Genomic DNA, 22339 nt, shown 5'->3' with positions numbered 1-22339 from the left:
GAATTCATGGTACCTTGCACACGCTGAAGCTTCCCAGTACCTGCAGAAGCAAAACAGCCCCAAAGCATGATTGACCCCCCGCCATGCTTCACAGTAGGCAAGGTGTTCTTTTCTTCATAGGCCTTGTTCTTCCTCCTCCAAACATAGCGTTGATCCATGGGCCCAAACAGTTCTAATTTTGTTTCATCAGTCCACAGAACACTATCCCAAAACTTCTGTGGTTTGTCCACATGACTTTTGGCATACTGCAGTCGACTCTTCTTATTCTTTGGGGACAGCAAGGGGTGCCCTGGGAGTTCTGGCATGGAGGCCTTCATTACGCAGGGTGCGCCGTATTGTCTGAGCAGAAACTTCAGTACCCACATCTGACAAATCTTTTCTCAGTTCCTCAGCAGTCACACGGGACTTTTCTCCACTCTACGCTTCAGGTAGCGCACAGCAGTCGAAGTCAGCATCTTCTTTCTGCCACGACCAGGTAGCGTTTCAACAGTGCCCTTTGCCTTGAATTTGCGAATGATGCTTCCTATGGTGTCTCTTGGTATGTTTAACATCTTTGCAATCTTCTTATAGCCATTGCCCTTCCTGTGAAGAGTAATCACCTGTTCTCTTGTCTTCCTGGACCATTCTCTTGACCTCACCATGTTTGTAACCACACCAGTAAATGTCTAGAAGGAGCTGAGTATCACAGTCATTTTAAAGCTGCCTAATTGGTGCTTATTAGGCTTTATTGCTGCTCCCTGATATCCACAGGTGTTTTCAATACCTGATTGAAAACACTTCATTGAACCTCTGTTCTTCAGAGTGGTAGTCTTTAAGGGGTTGAATAATTATGTCAATGAAGAATTCACAAAAGAAACATTTACTACTATATTACAAAACTAATTGATGTAATTTTAGTTGCATATGGTTCTTTAAGAAGTCCTTGTAGGATTTCATTCTGAATACAATTACAAATGTACACTAAATTCCCTAAAACCATTTACAGCATTGGGGGTTGAATAATTTTGAACACAACTGTATGTTTTCAAGATATCATGCTTAAAACACACTTACATACTAGATACAGATGCAGCATGCAACTTTTTTACATGGCCAACAAATTGGTTCATAAGAACCATTGAGTAACAGTGATTAAAGCGTTAAAGTGCTGCTAGATGTAAAAATAATTCAAAATAGTTAGGAGTTCATGCTCCTGTTTGTTCAAACAAGATATTTTGCCTTCATCTGAACATTTCATTGATCAGTGTCAATCAAAAGGTTTGATAATTCCTTTAGCAACTTTTATATTCCTTATGAATTTATATAGGCTGCTGGTGCTTGGATCCTTTAAACCAGCGGTCCCCAACCTTTTTAGCACCACGGACCGGATTAATGTCAGACAATATTTTCACGGACCGGCCTTTAAGGTGTGGTGGATAAATACAACAAAATAAATGGTACGACCATAAAAAACGGTAATTTCTAAATCTAATAATAAACGTGAATCCACTGTGTTGTTGTTTGTTCATTTTCCTCGCTTGGGGGTTTGAATTTAGCAGTAATGTATTATGTGTTAGCGGCCAGAGCAGCCCCTCTAAGAAGGTAGCGGATGGAGGTAAGACATGTGACCGAGGCATCTTCACATGCATCAAAGACAGTCATAAGTCATAGACAGATGTGGAGGAGAGAATCCGGTAATTTTCCAAAATAAAACATCATTCAGAATCAGATAATAAATAAAACGGAAATAATGTAAGTTATGTATTCTTTCTGTGCGGCCCGGTACCAATTGATCCACGGACCAGTGCCGGTCCGTGGCCCAGGGGTTGGGGACCACTGCATTAAACCACTGATGTGTCTGATGTCTCACAAACAGTAGTTAAATAAAGATGCGATGCATTACAACGGTAAATGTATGAACTAAATATTTAGCATGTCACTAATACTAAATGCCACTAATTCCTTCATTTCTGGTTGCTCAAATAGAGAAAAAGTTTCAGTAGGTTTACAAGTACTGAAAAATGTTAAACTCAGTAAATATGTCATTATGCAGTTATACAGCATGATCTGTAAATGTAGCATGACAACTGCTGATTCGGTTAAAATCGTACAATTGTTAAAGCTTCGGCTTGTGTCTGCATTGTGGTTAGTGTTATTTGGTACAGTGCAATGTGACCATGTGCTTTGGAGTGATGTCTGCCTGAGCCTAATAAATACAAGTATTTAGCTCATTAAATCATTAGAACTGTAGCTAAGAAAGAATATGAATCATTATACGTATTTAAGGACACTGCCAGACATGCTTCACCCAACCTCTGTTTGAGTGCTCAACTAAAGTGGAAAGATGACAAGAACAATTTGGTTTTCTAATGAATAATTTGCTTTACATTACAATGACTTGTCTTGTACCTGTAACTGGAGGCCTATTCAAGAGGAAAACCCTCTCTCTCACACACACACACACACACACACACACACACACACACACACACACACACACAGAATATGAACAAAGGTTTGTGAACAGCTGATAAGAGTAGTCCCCATTTGCAGTTTTAATAACATACCCTGTTTTGGGATGATGTTTCACTACATTGTGTAGCCACTCCAAAAGCAAAGCACAAGCAAACTTACCGGTACTCATTCAGCCACCAGGGCATTATTGCAGTCATTTACTAATGTAGGGTGAGAAGGCATTAGGTGCAGTTATCATTCTAATTCAAGTCAAGTCAATTCATCTGAAAGGTGTTCAGTAGGGTTGAGGTCAGAGATCAATAGCAAGCTACTCAAGATCTCTGCCGCAACTAACGTAAACCATATATTCATGGAGTTTGATTTGTGCATAGGGACGTTATCATGCTGGACCCGGTTTGGGGTAGGGTTACTGTAGTTCAAATATAGGAAAATGTAATGCTATCATATCCAACGACATCCTATACACGTGTGTGCCTCCAACTTTGTGGTAACAGTTTGGGGTAGAACCACATATGGCTGGAAAAGTCAGGTGTCCCAATATTTTTCTAGCCATATGCAGTCCCAATATATGCTTTCTTATTAACTCATATTTAAGAAATTATTTAGTTAGTTAGTAGAATAGCCTTTATTTGTCACGTATACATTAGAGCACAGTGAAATTATTTTCTTCGCATATCTCAGCTTGTTTAGAGTGCAGGGTCAGCCATGATACAACATGATACAGGGTTAAGGACCTTGCTCAGAAGGCCCAAGAGTGGCAGCTTGGCGGTACGGGGGCTTGAACCCCCCATCCACTTTCCGATCAGTATCCCAGCACCATAACCACTGAGCTAGGATTTCCCCTAAAACTAACAGTTAGTTTTACAACCAGGCATCTGTTTTGCAATTACAAACATTGCCCCTCCTCTGTACAATCCATTTGATAAATCTTTTTAATAGTAGGTTCATTATTCAAATAATAGAGTTATAGCTATAGAGTTTGTTTATATTTTAGTGACATGTATGCCTTATTTCCATAGAAAGAACACATTAGTTTAAAGTTGACATTATATATAGGCCTACTTGATTTTGACGTTAATACAGCTGATTACAGCTTTTTCATTGATCTATTTAATTCACCTTTAAAACATCTAAGAAGCTATTAACATTAGTAAGATATTAATCATTTTACTGTTAGAACATTGCTTTTCCCAGGCAATCGGGTGCATTCTGTGCAAAAACCCCACTCTATATCTCATACCTGTCTTTGAAGAAACGTCTGAATCCAAATGCCACGAGTTTAAAGACAGACTCCAGCACAAAGATAATAGTAAAAATGTAGTTGCAGATTTTCAATGCTTCATCGAGCACCTGGAAAACATTTAAGCATATGAGATTCTAAATGTGTTTGTTGAACAACAAAAGACAATATTCTTTCATTTCAAATCTGGGAGGATTTTTTTAGCTAGTGAAATCATTTATTTTTAGTAACACTTTATATGTTCCAATACCTATCACTAAGATAAACTGTGTGTAGAAGAAAAAGTCTGTTCTAGGCTCTGTAATCAGCTAGGTAAAATGTAATGTATTAATCAATCACAAAAACATTTCTGTGCTGTTAGCAGCAACTCTACAAAACTGCCTAAGAAAATGAAGAGTACTAAAAAGTCCAAGGAGAATTCAAAGGCTTGTAATCTGATGCCAGCCTGCTTTGCTTTTATTATAATGTACAAGACATAAGACTCAGATGTCTCCTTGCAGTGGATTAACAAATGAAACTGTTGGAGACATTTTACAAGATGCAATAAGAGGAAGCCTTTGTTTGTAGAACTTTTATCTGCCTTGCTCAAACTCACTTTCTAGCAAATATGTACACTTATGTGGAACATTTTGCACCCATACTGGCGCTCTCTCGTAGAAAAAGGTTCTACTCAGATGTTTGGATGAAGCGAGTGTTCCTAAAGAAAGAACATCTATTCTGGTTAGATTTGAAAGTAATTACTTAAATCACCTCATTACTTAAGACTATATTAAAGTAGAATTAAGAGTTCCTGAAATATGATTTATTGTATGCATAATGTATTTTATATGCATAATTGATGCATTTTTGTCCATTTTCATGAACGTGCTAATAGACACAGCAGTCAGAGACAAGATCACTTGCCTGGCACTGAAAGCAGGAAATGCTCCATAACAAGCGGTACCAGAGCACCACACACTAATTATACCCCAAACAAAAATGAACTATTCTGTTCCCCTTCCCACAGTATACTGCTAACAAAAACAGCCATCTATTTATATCTGCTGGTCAGCATGGATGAACTCTGGAAGAATTACCAACAGGGTCAGAGTCTGGGAAACCCTCTGGCATTGATGAGCACTAACAGGAGGAGGTAAATACCAGCAGGCTTGGTAAAACTCCCTGACAAATGCTGCAGCTTTGCCACTGTATTAGTGGCTCAGTCATCTGGATAACCAGTAACCCACCATTTAGTTTCTACTTTAGGGCAATAAATATGAACGATAAGCTCGTGAATGTCAAAGAACTTTCTCTAATTGTATAATTACAAGCAGCTTAAAGCTTGGTTTGCCCAGCTTTCTTACATTTTATAATCCTTTCATCATCACTGTTCATTTCTTAAAAAATGTGTAAAATTAGGATTTATATATTGACAAAAGTTTGTGGACACCTTATAATAAGATCGGTACTGTATGTTCCATTGAACATTCGGCAAAATGATGATCAAAAATAAAATCTCTCTGACACTACAAGGTTGGTCTATTTAAATATTCTTGAATTTAAATGAGCAAAATGTTATTTTAGAAATTAAGGAAAAAGCACCTAAGCATAATACAATTTAAAATGGAAAGTAATTTTTAACAAAACTATGTAATTTGATTAACACATAAATTTGATAGTAATAAAGAGGACAGAACAGTATTATATTGGTTCCCCCAATGAAATGGATATCAACAATTATGAAAAAATAGATTTTTCAAATGCTCTTTACTCCATGGGCCTACCTTGGGCTGCTGGTAGTGCTCCATGGACATAGTGATGACGTTGAGGCCAATGACGATGGTGATGAAAAGGTCCAGGTAGTGGCTAGTGCACATCTTGTGAATAAGGCGACGAGTGGGAGAGTAGTCCGAGTAATAAGGCTTACATTGAGCCTCTGTGATGAAGAACCATCGGGGAGCAAGCATGAGAAAAGGTTACTTACAGAGGTACTTGTGAAGAAGACACACATACCCATGAGAAAGAGGAAGAAGAAAAAGAGTAAAAAAGAGAAGCTCACAGAGCAAAGAAAGAAACAGAAGAAAACGTCCTTCCGCAATCCTCAGGATCAGAGTCCAGGACAGCAGAGTGGTCCATATGAACATGAATACTCATAGCTCTACCATGTCAAGAATGTGTACACCTTTTCAGAACCCAACTATTTAAATAGGCTTTCCAGAGATGTATCCGCTTCTTTAATCTGGAAGGTTTTGTGTGACCAAATTCTTTCATTAAAATCCTACATGATTCCACATGAACGAGGCTCTGCATTTTTGGACATTTAAGGTGAGGATGGCATGGGACAAACCAAGACAGAAAGGCATTGAGGGTTCGCAGAGCAGCAGGGGTCATGGGGCTGATTAACCCAGTTCACAGGCAGGGCTCCTGGAAGCAGCTGTGCTCCCTGTTTTCTTGTCAGCCTACTATGCAGACCATCCCTAAAGCCCTAGCACCATGTGCCCACTTGCAAGAACAGGTGCCTTTTTTTAAATAGTGCCACATCAACGATATTCGCTTAGTTGTATGGGCTGCTCCCTGCTGTATTTAGTGTTTTTTGAGTAAGGGTAATTTGGAGCAAATTTAGTTTGAGGAGATAATGGTCCTTGCTGGGAAAGTCATCCACATTGCACGCAAAGACAAACACTTTTTATATACGCATACATCAATGTCTGGGGATTAATGTTCCATGGGGATTTATCAGTGTGACAGAGGGTCCTGCTGTGATTCCCTGAACCGAAGCCACCTCTACTGATTCTGCATGAGAGCTAACTTGCAGCTGAGTACAGACAAAAGAAAAAAAGCCTCTATATGTCAGTGTCTTTTGGTGTTTTGCCTTAAGAGCTGAACATGTCTGAATTTTGCATGCATTTAAGGATTGCACAAACCATGAGAGCTTGGAACAGGATACCAGCTAGAAAATCTGCCTTGCATAATTAACACAGGGTCACAATATGCACTCTGGCCTATACTCTACCTAACTGGACCCATGTTTCTTGTGCTTTCAAATGTGCAGACTTTAAAATTTATAGTATTCCCAACTAAATGGTACATCATGGGCAAAACTTTTACCTGCCTTTTCATAGAATGAAACAGACCCCACAAACATATACATGCCTCACTGCACTTTAAAATCCAGAGAGACAAACAAAGCAGGGCAGACTGCTCCAATTCTAGGGTACTCGATTACTGAGACAGTTCAGAAGCAGGGCACAGCGTCTCTGAGCGGGGATGGTTAGCTGCTTACAGGTTGCACCTGGCTGCTTCTGAACAGGTCGGCTCCCATATGACCTCACTGTTGCTCTGCCTTCCTCTTTTCATTCCTGATGAGGTGCTCTTCCTCTCTTATTTCATTTCTGGCACAACATGCACACATATATCTTTACAAACGCTCTCTCATATAGAGGCGTCACTGGTAAAGAGCTGAGAGAGAGATTTCACTACAATCAAAAGTACTTTTGGCTGATGAGTACTGCACCAAGAACATACGATTCTTCTGTACTGGCATGCCATATTACATAGCCATTTTGTGGCTTGCCAAAAAGGACAAAAGAATAGAAACATAGGTGAGAAGAGCCAAATTAGCCTCTAAAAGCCCCACCACTCACTTCGACTCCCTGGAGAGGGTGAGAAACTTGGCATGCCACATATGGAAAATGGATTAAATTTGTGTTCTTTTGGCAGAGATGCCACTCTGATGTCAGCCTATTGAAATGCTTCAAAGCAAATGGCCATATAAATATTCGCCAAGTCAGCTTTAAGGAGATTTAAACAAAAAAAGGGAAATGGTCTGAAACTATTTTTAACCACTGCGAGAGAAGGAATCAGTAGTATGGACAACAGCTCTCTATTTTTGTTGCACAGTCTAATGATACCATGACTGTGAACTAATGGGCAATTTTTTTTTTTCTTATATAAAAGTTTTATTCCATTCACATACATTTTCTTTTTTACAAAAAACAATGTCTTACACTCAAGCATGAGTTACAAAACTTTGGTCATCCATTAGGTCATTTAGTGCAATACCCATAAAGCCTATAGCGAAGAGCTTTGATTCAGTTTGATGCCTCTGGTGTATTCAGTGCATTTAGAGAACACTGACCCTATTTAAACCCAGGGCTTTGGACCTCTTTGGGATCAGTGTAAAAAGCAAGCTGTGTTGCCAGACCAATAAATTGTACTTCCAGTGGAAAAAATTAACACTGATGTAGTTTTAGTTTATGAGAGAAAAAATAGGCACATTTCCAACATTCTTTTCAAAATGAAAATCAGGCCACTGTACACAGAAGCAATGCGTCCATAGAGATGCTGAACATCAACTCCAACCTCAAGAGCTTGGACATTTGGGAAATACAGACACAACAGTGTGATGCGTTGTCATAATTTATACATACCAGACAATAGTAAAAAAAGACAAATAATCGGGTTATTATAATAATTGCATAAATGATGGTTGTTATGGGTAGAAGTAAGGTTTTAGGTTTAGAGTACAGGATTTAGGTTTAGAGTACACTCAATTCAAGATCAAAGTATTTTTATTAATGTGATGACCACGCCCACTAAAACCCTGCTTATATATGTAGTTTGCATTAAAGGTTATGAATTAAAAATAGCAAATATGATATTGTTTAGAATCGTACATATTTAAACTTTTAGAGAATGATCTAAAATCGATTTTCTCATTGATTTTTCAAATTATTTGGCTTCTTTACCTAGTTCTAGTCTTTATGTAGTTTATGGTTTAATTTATGGTTTACTCTTCCATTTCTAATATAGATGCTATATGTATAATATATTGTCATGGCCATAAATTATTGTTAGAATTTTGTGGATTTTTATGTTCTCTGTATTTAGATTTCTTTCTTTCTTTTTTTTTTTTTTTTTGTTTAAATGAATGGCATTTTGCAAATGTTCTTATCCAGAGCGCTTTGTACTCTAACAATAATTACATTCAGGAATCTGGTTTAGTGTTAATGTAATACTTCTGGAAAAGGTCGGTCTTTAGGTGTTGTTTGAAGACTGCTAGTGACTCAGCTGTGCAGATGGTGGACTTTTTGTGTGTTTGTGCATGTGCCAAGATTTAGACCAGTATCTGCATAGAAGCAACTAAAAGTTAAAAAAAGTTTTCAGTTCAAATCCAGTTAAACTTAACTAGGGTAGAATTTATTAGGGTAAATTACAGTTGCCAATTCAATCTGACATTTGTTATCATCAATTTTTTTCTAAAAAAAAAATAATGCAGAGTTTTCATGGGCAGGGAACCACAGCTTCTTGTAGTTGATAAAACTGTGTGTGTGTGTGTGTGTGTGTGTGTGTGTGTGTGTGTGTGCGTGTGTGTGTGTGCGTTGAAGAGTTTGCTTAGTGCACTTAAAAGTTCAAGTGAGGTGAAATGCATGAGGAATGAGGAGACTGAATAACTCTATGGACGCAAGAAAAACATATCAGCCTGGATGTCTATAATAAATAAAAATAAAATAATAAATTTGTGGAATGGCCATATAACTTAATGATACATCCAGATGAATTTTTTTTGCAATATTTCAAGTTATTTCGCAGAATGAGTAAGCGTCTGTTGGTCACTGGTTCAGTGTGATAAGAGGCATTCTTGCTGAGAGTGTGTGAATTCCTTTATGTTATTGTATTACACAATACACCAGCACACACTGAGTCAGAAGCCAGCTGTTAAAAAAATGGCCAAATTAACTTTATCATCAAACGTTTCGGCTGGATGTCCCAAATTCTGCCCTTTTAAATCAGATAAATAAGAGAAAGAAGAGATAGGAGGATAGTGCAGCAAATAAAGGAGTCCAGACAAAGCAATATTAAAAAAAAGAAATTCCATGCCATATCAATGACAGTAATGACACAACAAAATACAATAGAAATGAAGACAGAATCAAACACATTTACACACATAAACATATAAATATCATGCTGCTAGACATGGCAGACAAACCACACTTTCTTTCTGAGTCTGACTTGAGTGAGATGGCCGTTTAAGATGAAGAATGTATGGTGAAACATACACAGGGAGTGGAGGATGGGATGCAAATTGAAAGTGATGATCTGCACAGAGCAGTGACCGTCTATACCATTTCACACAATCGTTATACTTGTTTAATCCATAGGAACCATAACACATGCCTAGCCTTGACATACACTCCTCACTAATAACTGCATACAGTACTTACTGTGCTGTACTGTACTTAATAAAAAACATGCCTTATAAAAAATATTGAACAATAAGCTGGTAGGTTTGGGGGTTAATCAAGCAACACAACAGATTTTTTCTTTTTTACTAGTAATATTATGTGGAAATAAAAGTTCCAGAAAAGATAACCTTACTGCATAAACATGTATCAGATAACAGACTGCAAAACACATCTCTAACAGTTCACTTGTAGCTACAGCCATCAATCACTGAGTCATGAAGCATCCAAGAAGAATGATTTCTGTCTTGTTCCAAGACAAAATCTACTGCTCTGAATCAAGCATGTACTAAAACTGTCATAGACTACAAACTCGTTTTCTCACTGGACTGTCTCGTTCATTCTTTAGTAAGTTGTATTGTCATCTGGGTCTTGGTACACATCTCTGACTCCTCTGAGCTCTTGCTAAAGCTGAAAGAGTGCAATAACTAGTCACACACATTAGTCCAGTGGTGTGTAATAAGACTGTAATAATGTAGATGCTAGAAAAGAAAGTTTTACCTCAATTTCCTAAAGCATATGGCTACTTTTACCTTGTCTCTAAATCATTTATTATTGGCTGCAATAGTCTCATTCCTGTAATAAGGGGGAAAAAAAAGTTTTTTAATAAAAAATATATATACTGTTGAACTTAATGCCTGAGTGCAATAAATGATAGGAAAGAAATAAATAAACTGAAGTAAGAAAGTTCTTAATTGTTTCTAAATATATTTAATGCAGAATGGACACAACAGATGTATATAAACTCGTATACCTGTCTTTCTGTTTCTGATATAACTGTGGCATTAGTTATTAACAGCTCAGAATACTGTTCTTGGATATAACTTTTATTTATCCCATGTAGCAGAACTACTGCTGAGAATGAAGAATAGCAGATGGGTGCAAGTAAGAAGTAATAATAAATAAAAGATATTTAACAGACTGTAATAGGCCTGGCAGCATATCTGCATTTTATTGTATGCTGTGTCAAAGATTAAGTATTCCATAAGACCAGTATTTTTTTATAATTTAATTAGAAAATCTGTAAAAAAAAAAAAAAAAAAAAAAAAAAAAGGAAAAAAAAAAAGAAAAAGAAAACGGATTTAGTGGATCTTTTGGTGGAAAATATTTAAATCAGCAAACCAGTATTCGTAAAAGAGGTTTTTTTATTCTACCAATAGTCATTTTATTTGTTGTAAAAGTATTTGTTATTTTCTGTATCATCAGCATCTATCCTGATAGAAACAACAGCAGAAATTAATTGTGATCAAAGATCATTCTAAATGTCTTATATTTAAATAAATAGTTCCACTTCTGACAAACAGAATTATGCGATATTACTCTGGTTACCAAGTTAAATGGGTTACAGAGTAGAACAACTCAGTTCCCTATTGAGTTTTATTCAATAGCAATGAACAGAATTTTACCGACTTGCAAATTATTTACTCAGACTGCAATTCTCCAACAAAAAAAAATCCATAAATAAAGCTACTAAAATATTTAATTAGCATATTTGAAGTCATGTTAACAAATATAGTTGTTCACTCTCTAATCATTTATATCTGTATATTAAGGTTCACAGGGTACTGTATCTAGCAACTGTTACATGAATACATTTATCATGACTAAAGATTAATGAATGACACCAATAATAAATGTTTGATTTTTACCTGACTTTTAAGTTACTAATTCAATATATAATATTTTTGTCAACCTCAATGATTTTTTTAGTTATTTTTAAGATTCATTGGTTATACATTCATAATAATGAGCAGCATTTCTAAAGAGCTTAAAAATGTAAACAAAACCTTGCTCAATACATCACTTAACAGTACCTGATACTAACATCTGGATTGATTAATGGTAAACCCTTAGCAAAAATAATGCTAATTCAGAGAATATAAATGCGATACTTTTAGAAATATCTTAAGAGGAATACAAACATGAAAAACACTTTGACTTGCCAAAATGTCATTCTTTTTACAGAGAACATCCTCCTTTTTTTTTAAACATCTGTTCATTCTCTGAAGCAGTCTGTTATATAACATAAAGAAAACAAATGCTTTGGGTTGCTTTAAAGAATACAACTGATGCTGAAAGCTGATAGATGACACCATTCTGCCAAGAATATTAGCTTGGTCATGTCATTACCTCTAGCTGATAAGGCAATATTATTCTAAAATACCAAATATAGTAAAAGAATATAAGTAATGAAAGCTTTTATGATCATCTAGCATTGCTCTTTTACATTTTTGCATGCCTACAGGCAAGTTTCTCAGAAACAGATGAGGTAATGTGTTGAGGAAAAGGATTATAAGCACATAAAGCTAAGTGCACACCTTAATATTAAGAGAATCCCTCAAAAGGCCAATCATAACCATGCTCCATTTGCCACAACAGAGATTTATCTCATGAAATGAGCTCTGATTATTCAGTTTCCTGCACAAAATCCTCTTCTAGAAATTGAAGCTATTGCAGAATAAGATTTCCTTTCAGTGGATTTTACATTTTATACAACAAACATTATAGAGACTTAATCTCAAGCCTAAAACGATTATATATTTACTGATATTTGCAGAATGGATATCAATTTATGTGACATTTTAAATTAGTATGAATAAATGTATTATTATTATTATTATTATTATTATTATTTTTATTATTATTATTATTGGTAGTAGTAGTGGTAGTAGTAGTAGTAGTAGTATAGCTGTTATATGATTAGTCAGGACACTGTTGGGTTTCTGCATGTAGAGTTTTATGACTCTGCTAGTATGCAGGGGAAACAATTCATATCTATCTACATGAACATTGGTACAGAGATATTACAGCACAACTAAAGTGCTTTAGAAAGTAAAACTGCCACAATAAAAATGATGACATTTAATCCTAGAAGGCTATGTATTAACAGAGATATGTATTGAAATTTGCAAATTTTTAAATCGCTGAGTATCTACTTTTAATATGAACCATAAGCTTATACTGTGAATTGCGATATCGCAAATGTGTTCAATAATGAGGAGAGACATCCCTCTGGTGAGAAGAGATAATATTATATATGTAAATAGACACAACGTGAATGAATGTGTCATCTAGCACTGTTTTTTCACAGACCTTTGATGAGCAGCTTTAGTGTGCAACCAACATTGAGAAAAGCAGCACATGGATTCACCCTCAGTGAATCTTGATTAATCAACACATTGAAGTGTCCTCAAGCCCACAGTAGCTGCAGCAGGCAAAGCAGAGAGAAACAGGAGCTAATAAACAGAGACAGATTGGGGTCGGGAAATCTCTTCTACAGAACCCATGCGGAATTCTTCAACATGCTCAAGGTAAGAAGACGCCAAGCTAATTAACACATTGTTTGCTCATTAGGAGCAACACAGAGCTTGTCAGCTGTCCATTCAGAGAGCAAAGCTATGATTCAGATATTATTTGTATACAGCATGCACATGCACTATAACCCACCTGCACAATCATGCAGATGTATATGTACAATAAATTGTGGTTGTGTTGGATATACTAGAAACTCAAAGAATAAACGTATAGTTACAAAAGGAAAAAAGAATAAGAGGAATTGAGAGAAAGGCTGTGCATAGATGAAAGGAACTGAGAAAAGGGCAAAGTAATTGAAAGAAGTGTAGTGGAGGGTGAGATTATGGAGGATTGCTGCAGTGGAAAAAGTGAAGTTCCTCACACACTTTACAATGACAGAGAGAGCAGTCTGACTAAAAACACTGCCAGTGTATATGCTATACATTTAAACAACTTTCTAGTGAAACTGCTACATTTAAAATCATGCCGTCACATTTACCGCTGTAGCATGTAATAGCAGTGAATAGAGTCAGAACACCAGGAGGTGCTGAGCATGTCTTCATGAGCTATCTACAAAGACATTGATAAAATCCGCAAAATATTATTTATATTTTATAATAAGAGCCCTTCATTTTAGTGCCAATAAATATTTAATTCAATGTCCTCTAGTATCACTTACTTTTGGCAGAGTATGTATTTGTGTGTGTTTTGTAAAGATGTGTGAGCTGCTCATCATAGAATTAGTATGAATGTTGCACACACAAGTGAACTAAACGTTTTTATATCCAAAAAAAATTATAAAGTTGCAAAGTTTTTTATTATTATTACTTGTTTTGTTATTTTGCCTGCAACAGGAGAGTGAGCTTAAGAAGCAGAATATATGGTAGCTAGTGGATTTTCAGCAAACAAATTTGTGAAGGCTGAAAAAAACGATAGCATACTGTTGATCTTTCAAAGCCAGTAAATCCACATAAATCAGCATTACAAGAAGCATTCCATACAAATCTCAGTTAGGTCTATTCCTAACAAAGCATCAATCACTACATTTAAAATTCAGGTTAGATCATAATGTTTTTTCCTTTTTCTGAAACATGTACAGTGAGGATTTGGTAACTATATTTTTGTGAACATACTATGAATGTTAAGAGTAAATTGTGTAAATTAATTATTTAAAAATAAAACAACTTCTTAGGCATGAATAAATTATACTTAAAAATGGAATAATACATGAAATCAAAAGCAAACCATTAAGTATACTGCAAGTTGAATATGTATGTACTAGTTGCAGAAATATCAGGTACATAATATTCATTTATAACTTACTTAAACTATATAAGAAAAAACATAATACCAAACTGATTTAGGAATGAACAGAGTAGGCTGGTGTACACAGCAAATTTGTGACACACTTTTCAACATCATGTTAGGAAATCATGACCAGATGTAGATCTTAGCACCTACTAGTGCTGTTTTTCTCATATTTTTTCACATAATTGCCCTGTGTTACATAATTAACCGTTAATGTCAGCGTCAATCTGCATTTTAACACCAGCACTGTATGTATCTATAAGTAGCCATGTACTTCACTATCCAATCTACAATGTATTATCCAGGCATGACATGGTAATCAGGAGATATTTAATATTAAAAACGATATAATCATCACACAGTCAAGTGATCCGTATAAAAAGCTTTTCGTAAGCTATTGACAATAAACCCTTGCTTCAACATGCAACTAGGAAGGATGCATTCTTCACCAGCAGCCAAAAAAGTCAAATGCTTACTCTTTTGACCAGTCAGAATTGCAATCTACTGTTTCCTTTTAGATTTGATGCAGTGATACATAGTTCATGTAAGTAATTCATAAGCATCAAACATACTGCAGGAAAGCATTGACCTTACTGGTTAAAGCAAATATGCACATAACATTAATAAATGAGCTGTTACACAATCATGCAGTCTAAACAACTGAACAACAATGAGTGGTGCAACTCATTACATCACATCACTAGAATCATGAAAATAGTGACAACTGGTGGAAACAGATTACATCACAATACAAAGCAAGCACTGAGCAATGACTCCCAAAAACATATATATCAGAGGCAGACAAATTACATAATGTTGGACGTGAACAGTGAAACTCTATTCCTCTCACAGTCAGACACGTTGCTTCACAATGGGGGCAAATAGCAAGAGTATTTCTATCTAGCACTTACTGCAGACTGATGCATACTTATTACACTCAAAGCCATTACGGTTATAGTCGGAGATACTGTTATTCCTCTATTCAATTACAAATCGCTAAAAGCTACATCATAATGTGTATTAGTTCACAAAGTAATATTGATTTTACTGTAGGAAGTTCACCTCCTTTGCTTTCTTATCTCTTTCTGTCTTTTTCACTTTATCTGTCTGTCTCCCCAGTGTGAGCGTGAGGTTTAGCTGGTAGGAGCTGGTGATGTTGGTGGACACTTGATGAGTTGTGGATAAATTTACATACACACATGTCCACAGACGATTCTCACTGGCTTAGATGAGGTGAGGCCTTGAAGTAGTGAAGGTGCCCTCCCTCCTACTGGCCTACAGCCAAAGCCCTTTAAACACCACCACGGTGAACACACAGACATGCCAGAAATACTCTGTACCTGTCACTCCGCTCTCAGGACTGGACCAACTGACACCCGTCAGCATTATATCTAAAAGAATGAGACCATATTAATCAGGCAGGGCCTGGGAAGCCTGCTGAAGGAGCTGATGTATAAGTAGTAAAAAGGAGAGTGGATGTTCAGTAAGAATGTGTGAGAATGTGAAACAGTCTTGTGTGTACTGTAGCTATTTCCAATTATTCTGAGTCCAACTCTAGCTATCAGTAGTTTTACTAGAGTTTTGCTTCTTTAAAGCTATTACAATAAAGAGGCCTTTTTAGTAATAATCTTTTGATGTCTACAGTTTTTAGCCAGTGTCCATTGTAGTCACACTACAGCATCAACTTTGGGACACTGTACAACCAGAAAAAATTGAAAAACACCTAAACATCCACCAGATTGATTAAAACCTCATAGTATAGTTCACACTAAGCTTATGCCTGAAATGAAAAGGAAAAATCCCAACAAAAAGACAAAGAAGCTGTAACTCCAGGAGGAATGAAAACAACATCTAAACAACTTTAATAAAAAGAAGAAGCAAAAAACTAATTGGAATCATTATGGATTTAAACAGAAGCTCCTGCAGTGGTCATGAAGAAGGAACAGAACATGACTGGCAGCTAGTCCTGTACTAAGATTTCTCTGTGCTTCTGTGTGTTTCTGTTACTTGTGCAGTGGTTCCACAACTTTTCAGTTACTCATCACCTGCCATTGGATATATTTTCATCTGTATTTCTCAAGGGTGCAAACTGTCTGCTATCATTTTGTCAAGCAATATGCTGCCAAACTTCCATCATCACACTCAGGGGGTCTTAGAGCTGAAAATAGTAGGCAGTTGACAAAAAATAAATAAATAAATAAAAAACGATATTGTAAACTTGTGATCTGGGACCTAGCCAACTGTTTCACCAAACAGTGAATACTAAAAAAAGTTGTTTACTACTGCCCCACATGCATGGGAAGAGCAGACTTGGCAGACCCCTGGGACAGGAATATACCACACACCCTGCTCTGTGTCAGGATTCAGGCTGGCATGCAGGCCATGGAACATGCTTGAGCTACGTTCCCAGGCAAAGGGGATCAGGATGCAAGGGGGGATTGTCCTAGCTACGCGCCAGCCCGGGCATTTCATTCACTGCACGCCGGTCATTCTGATTAGCACTAGCGTGTAATTTAGCGTCGAATCTAACGGCCAAGCAGGACTCAGAAAGATGTGGAAAGACTACCGACCAGCCAGCTCTTTCTCCTTACTCCTTCTCTTTTTCTCCATCCTCTTCAGGCGTTTCTCCTCGCGCCGCTTGGCCTCCTCAGCTTCCTGGTGCCTCCGACATTTGTGGAAGTTCTCCACCACCACACCCACAAACATATTGAGCACAAAAAAAGCCACGATCAACAGGAAAGAGATAAAATATAGAAGCATCCAGGGGTTGTGGTTCATCATAGGCTGAAACATACAGATACATAAAATGAATTAACGTAGAAATGTTACATTACAGCACATAAGGAAAAATAGGTCTATAAGAATCAACTTAGGATATAAATGTGTCTGCCTGTAATCACAACAATTATGAACTTGTATAGACATCAGTTACACAAATACAATAATAATATTAAAAATCCAGATTTAAATGTTTGAATGCTTTGGCTATTGCTATAACAGCAATTAGCCAGCAGTCAATTTATCAGATACAAGGCAAGAGAATAAAGCTAATATAAAGAAATGAGAGAACTAATAAAAAAGGACAGTTTCAAAATATTTAACTGTAAAATAGATCTCATTAGATGAAAGTGTATTGGGCTTAGAGATACCTGCTGATCAACCCCTACTGCATCGAGTCCATCATACATAATGTCCACCCAGCCATCTTTAGAGGCCAGTACAAAAAGAGACATCAGAGCCTGATGAAACACAAAACGAAGCAAGTGCAGTCAATGCACAAAAAAAACTTAAATTATCATTTAGAGTAATCAGTTAAGCTTAAAAAAATTGTAGCTCACCTGTCCCAGATTGTCGAAATTGTATTTGTGCCGAACCCACTTGTATTTAGCAAGAAGGCAGTCTGACTTGTTTGTTACATTCCTTGTGTCCTCCCCATAGCACACGTAGAACTTTCCTTTGAACAACTGTTCAGTATACAGTATAGTCATTTACATCTTCAAATGCTTTACACTGAGGACCAATCTCATTTGTATGAAATGACACATTACACCGTGGCTTTGCCATGAGTCATTTTATAACTGGTACTGATCACTATAGAAGCATATCGATGCCTAATTAAAGAGCATCTCATTGGTTCAATATGGCTAATTTATCAACTAGAAGACCCACTATTAATAATGGGAAGTCTGATCACTGAATGGTTTAAATAGAGATTAAAAAAAACAACAGAACAGAACAAAGAAATGTTACTTGTACCTCTAACAATACATGCAAGATTAATGCAGAGAGTCATGGACAAACAGCTGCAGGATTTCCAAATTATGCTTAGGGAGGGTGGAATGATAAAATAATTCTTTACTAGTCAATACTAGAATACAAAGAGCTGGATTGTGGGCCCTAGCCATATGTTCATCTCATGTACCTCTTTTGTCAGTATAATGATCCTTAAGACAGGATCTTATAGAGTAACCCCAAGGGGGCCTTGTAATTTATGGCTCTAGACTTTTATGATAAATTACTGTGGTGATGTATTGATGTAGGCCATAGTACTAATGCAAACCTTGTGGCATAAAAGCTGTCGATTCACACAGCATAAAACATCTGATACTGATAGGTATGTACAGTACATTTGACAGTGGTCATACATTACATTGCATGTGGTGCGTTACATAAACAAAACACTATAGCAGGTCACCTGAACGCCCAAGATGCCGAAAATGATGAAGAAGGCGCAGCAGATGACCACAATGTTTCCGATTGGTTTAAGAGACGACATTAATGTTTCAACCACCAACTTGAGCCCTGGAGCCCTGCTGATCACCCTAAAGTGGAGACAGGCCAAAAAATAATTTTACTCCTATGTAAAAATGAGAGTGAGTACTGGCTGAGTTTATCTTCAATGGAAAAGGAAGAACTATGTAATATTTAGAGAACAAGTGGTTGCATTAGTCTACACAAGCAGATGTATTTGAGGACACGCACTCATTATGTAAGTTACAGAATAAACATGCCAAGGGAAAGTGTGTGTGTGTGCAGATGGCATGAGGATGCCCACTGTCCAGAAATGAGCTGTGCCCACTCTCCATCAGTAGTCCTATTTCAGCCAGCAAAATGAAACATGATGAGCTCTGAATTCCCACTACTACTATTATCTCTTCTTTACTATAAAACCTGCTATAAGGGGAAGGGAATGTGGTTGATAAAGAACACAGTAAACATGACCACTCACTTATACATTCAGTCTGCTAACAACATTACATGTGTTTTAGTTGAATTTGTCACTCCTGACAAAAAACAGGCAGTCATCAGACAGTGTGGCAATGTGGCATAACTATTAACAGCAAAGCAGCTGGAGCAACAGCAGAGTTGTCATCCCAGCATGCACAGAAAACACACAATAACACGTGTGTTTGTGTGTGTGTGTGTGTGTGTGTGTGTGTGTGTGTGTGTGTGTGTGTGTGTGTGTGTGTGAGAGAGTGAGTGGTGTGTGACATCTTCATACATATAAATTAGGTTATTTTAACTGTTCCTGCCAGCAATTTGCCCAGCAATTAACAATGCGTAAAAGAGTTCTGCAAGATTCTAGTATAGCAGCATCAGACATGGCAGCAGCTCTCGTTAAGCTGAGGAATAAAGGCTGCTTTACTTTTCATCTAGCAACAGGGATTTCCTGGTAGAGCTCTAAGCTAAAGAGCATTCTGATTTGATCCTGGGCTTTGATCTCCTAAAGAAGTGGCCTGTGATTATATCATTGCCAGAATATGAGAAGAAAAACCATAATAAAGAGACAAATCTGATTTAGTCAAAGCAACCAGTTGAAAAAAAAGGGGGGGTTACCAATAATGGATTAATTCCCCTTTGCTCGGTCTTTCCAGAAATGCCAAGTGTTTATATTAGATCAGACAATCAGAAGCTGTTCGATTGGATGTGAGAAATCATGTAATTGACTGATGATGTTAAGGATGAACGGGCCAAGTCCTTTACTGATCTGTAACCCTCAGGCATTTGCTTTGTCTGTGATTTTAGCCAGTACCTGTAGAGGGCACTGTTGCCTGCAATGTTAAGACCTGATCGTTAATAAGAAACGATGCTAAGAAAGAGTAAGCACAAGATTTGTAAAGATTACATAAAGCACATAAAGATTTTTAAAGAGAGCAATGGGCATGATGCAGACACCCTAAGGGATTTGAATTCTAAGCAAGAACTCTATTGAGCAGTTCATAACATACCAGAAGTTATAGAGAATCATTTCTAGTCAACCCTATTGTGCTGCCCTCAGTGCGGGGGTAACCATAAATATGAAGCAGACAAGAATTTAAAGTAAGCACTTGTTTGCAAATCCCAGAGGGAAGTATGAGGATAACTCGGCCAAGCCTAAAGGGACAGGCAGACAAACAGAGGCTCCTGAATTTGACTCTGTTCGCATGGCTCGCTGCAACAGTTCGACTTCTGCTGTCACTTGCAAAACATGACGAGCATTCGTTTAATCACTGAATTCACAAGTATTTACAAAAGTCCTGTCTACATTTACTGTTTAGGATAACAAGTCTGAGAGAACAGCAAAAAAGACAAAGAGAGAGAGAGAGAGAGAGAGAGAGAGAGAGAGAGAGCGAGAGAGTTCTACACACATGGACATACTACACACTGCAAAGGTACACAGCACAATTAAACGTGTAAAAATAAATAAATAAAAAATAAAAAATAAAATAAAGTCTAAACCAGTTAGAAAAAACTTGTACAAATATGCCCCCAGGGAAAATAGGACAATTTAGAATTAGTCTGAATTTTAGATTATGTGTTAATCTTACTCATGTTATGAGTATTATGACCACTGAAAGCCAGGCCAGGAGGTTACTAGGGATGAATGAATAAACCTAGCTAATACATGATAACATGACCTACAATTAGGTTAACAAACTATTTGTTTGTCCTACAAGCTAAACGTCTGACCGCTCATCCCCATTTTTTTTCTTTAAACATTTATTTTGTCAAGACAAATCTCTATAGATAGTAAAGATACAGCATGGGAAGAATTTAATGGTCTCTCTGTCACATGCTACATCTATCCTCCGCTCTTGTCTTGTTCCTTCACTTGCCAACACACTCAATTAATCTTGAGAAATTGCCATTTTAGGGGAGAAAACAATCACCCAGAAACAATAACGGATTAAAGGCCTCTCAAGAGAACCTGAGGATGCAACTAATCAGACCACAATACAAAAGAAATTGAACCCATCTGTGTGCTTTCCCTTTTGTTGCTCTTTCTCTTGTTAATTATAGCAAATACGCAATACAGGACAACTGACTTTTTTCAGAACATTTGGGTGAAGATATATTAACTGATGAATCAGAGGCAAATATCTATTACAATGGGTTAACAAGAACAAATGTGAAGCAGAGGGTGGCTACAGGAACTATACATCATACTATATATCCATGGTTGAATTAAACTCATCCTTAAAATATATTAACATATTAAAAGAGCCAATGCTCTTAACAAGAATGAATGTGAGCACACAGATCAGCACTTCTTGTTAGGCTTGATTTAGACACACAGGTGGCATTTTGTGTAATATCTAGCAACCTGGGAGAGCTTGTGGATCTGCTGCACGCATATCAGATAAATCATTCGGCGACAATGTTAATATCTCTCTCATAAACACACCAGCAGTCACAAAACAACACATTTCTCCACTAAATCCTAACACACTGATAAATAATTCTACCTTGCTATCTGCATCACCAAGCAGCCCACATATGGTGTAGATTAGCCAGCCCTCCCTGCACCAGGCACATCTTTACTGGGGCAACTGAGCTTGTGCTGCAGAGACTTTTTATGACTTTGTCTTTCTTTTGATTTCAACTTGGACTCCATGGTTGAGTGTATTAACATAAAAACCCCGAGACTGAAGAAAGGTTTAAAAGTCAAGTAAAACTTTGAAAGGTGTCCAGTGATGCTAAAGCCCGCATGCAAGCAGTAAAAGGCTCTGAAGCAGAGTGTTTTGGCGGCTGGCTCGGCTCTGAGCGAGAATAACACACCTTTGTAATGTAAACTCGGCAACTCGAGCTGGAGACGGCAACACACGGCACGACATGTTTTATTCACATGGCTTTTGCTACTTCAGGGAATCTGCTGTGTACAACAGAGAACTGTGCCCTTACACATAATGGGGAACACGCATACAAAAACACACACACACCCCCCAGAATAGTACTCAAAAAACTGCAATGTCATAAATGTGAAGAAAACCAGTGACATAGCAGCTATAGAGAAAGAAAAACAGAATGTAGTGTGTGTTTGTGTGGATGTGTAGTGCAG

General features: G+C 37.1%; 1 protein-coding gene across 12 annotated transcripts in view; it reads right to left on the bottom strand.

Annotated features, from left to right (window-relative positions):
• Positions 1-22339, bottom strand: part of cacna1g (calcium channel, voltage-dependent, T type, alpha 1G subunit) — a 193223-nt gene that overhangs the window by 18799 nt on the left and 152085 nt on the right. For 7 of the 12 annotated variants that reach the window (XM_046853393.1, XM_046853394.1, XM_046853381.1 and 4 more), the window contains 7 exons: positions 18716-18842; positions 17859-17984; positions 17670-17759; positions 17112-17304; positions 15861-15911; positions 5458-5609; positions 3695-3804 (listed from right to left, as the gene is read on the bottom strand). In XM_046853393.1, coding sequence (XP_046709349.1) covers positions 3695-3804; positions 5458-5609; positions 15861-15911; positions 17112-17304; positions 17670-17759; positions 17859-17984; positions 18716-18842 — 849 coding nt within the window. Of the gene's footprint in view, positions 1-3694; positions 3805-5457; positions 5610-15860; positions 15912-17090; positions 17305-17669; positions 17760-17858; positions 17985-18715; positions 18843-22339 lie in introns of all 12 variants that reach the window. The other 5 variants (XM_046853383.1, XM_046853387.1, XM_046853392.1 and 2 more) reach the window with 2 other exon arrangements.

This window comes from Silurus meridionalis, chromosome 7 (assembly GCF_014805685.1).
Source record: "Silurus meridionalis isolate SWU-2019-XX chromosome 7, ASM1480568v1, whole genome shotgun sequence".
Taxonomy (NCBI): Eukaryota; Metazoa; Chordata; class Actinopteri; order Siluriformes; family Siluridae; genus Silurus; species Silurus meridionalis.
The sequence above is the reverse complement of the archived record's forward strand: the minus strand, read 5'-3'. Positions and strand labels throughout refer to the sequence as shown.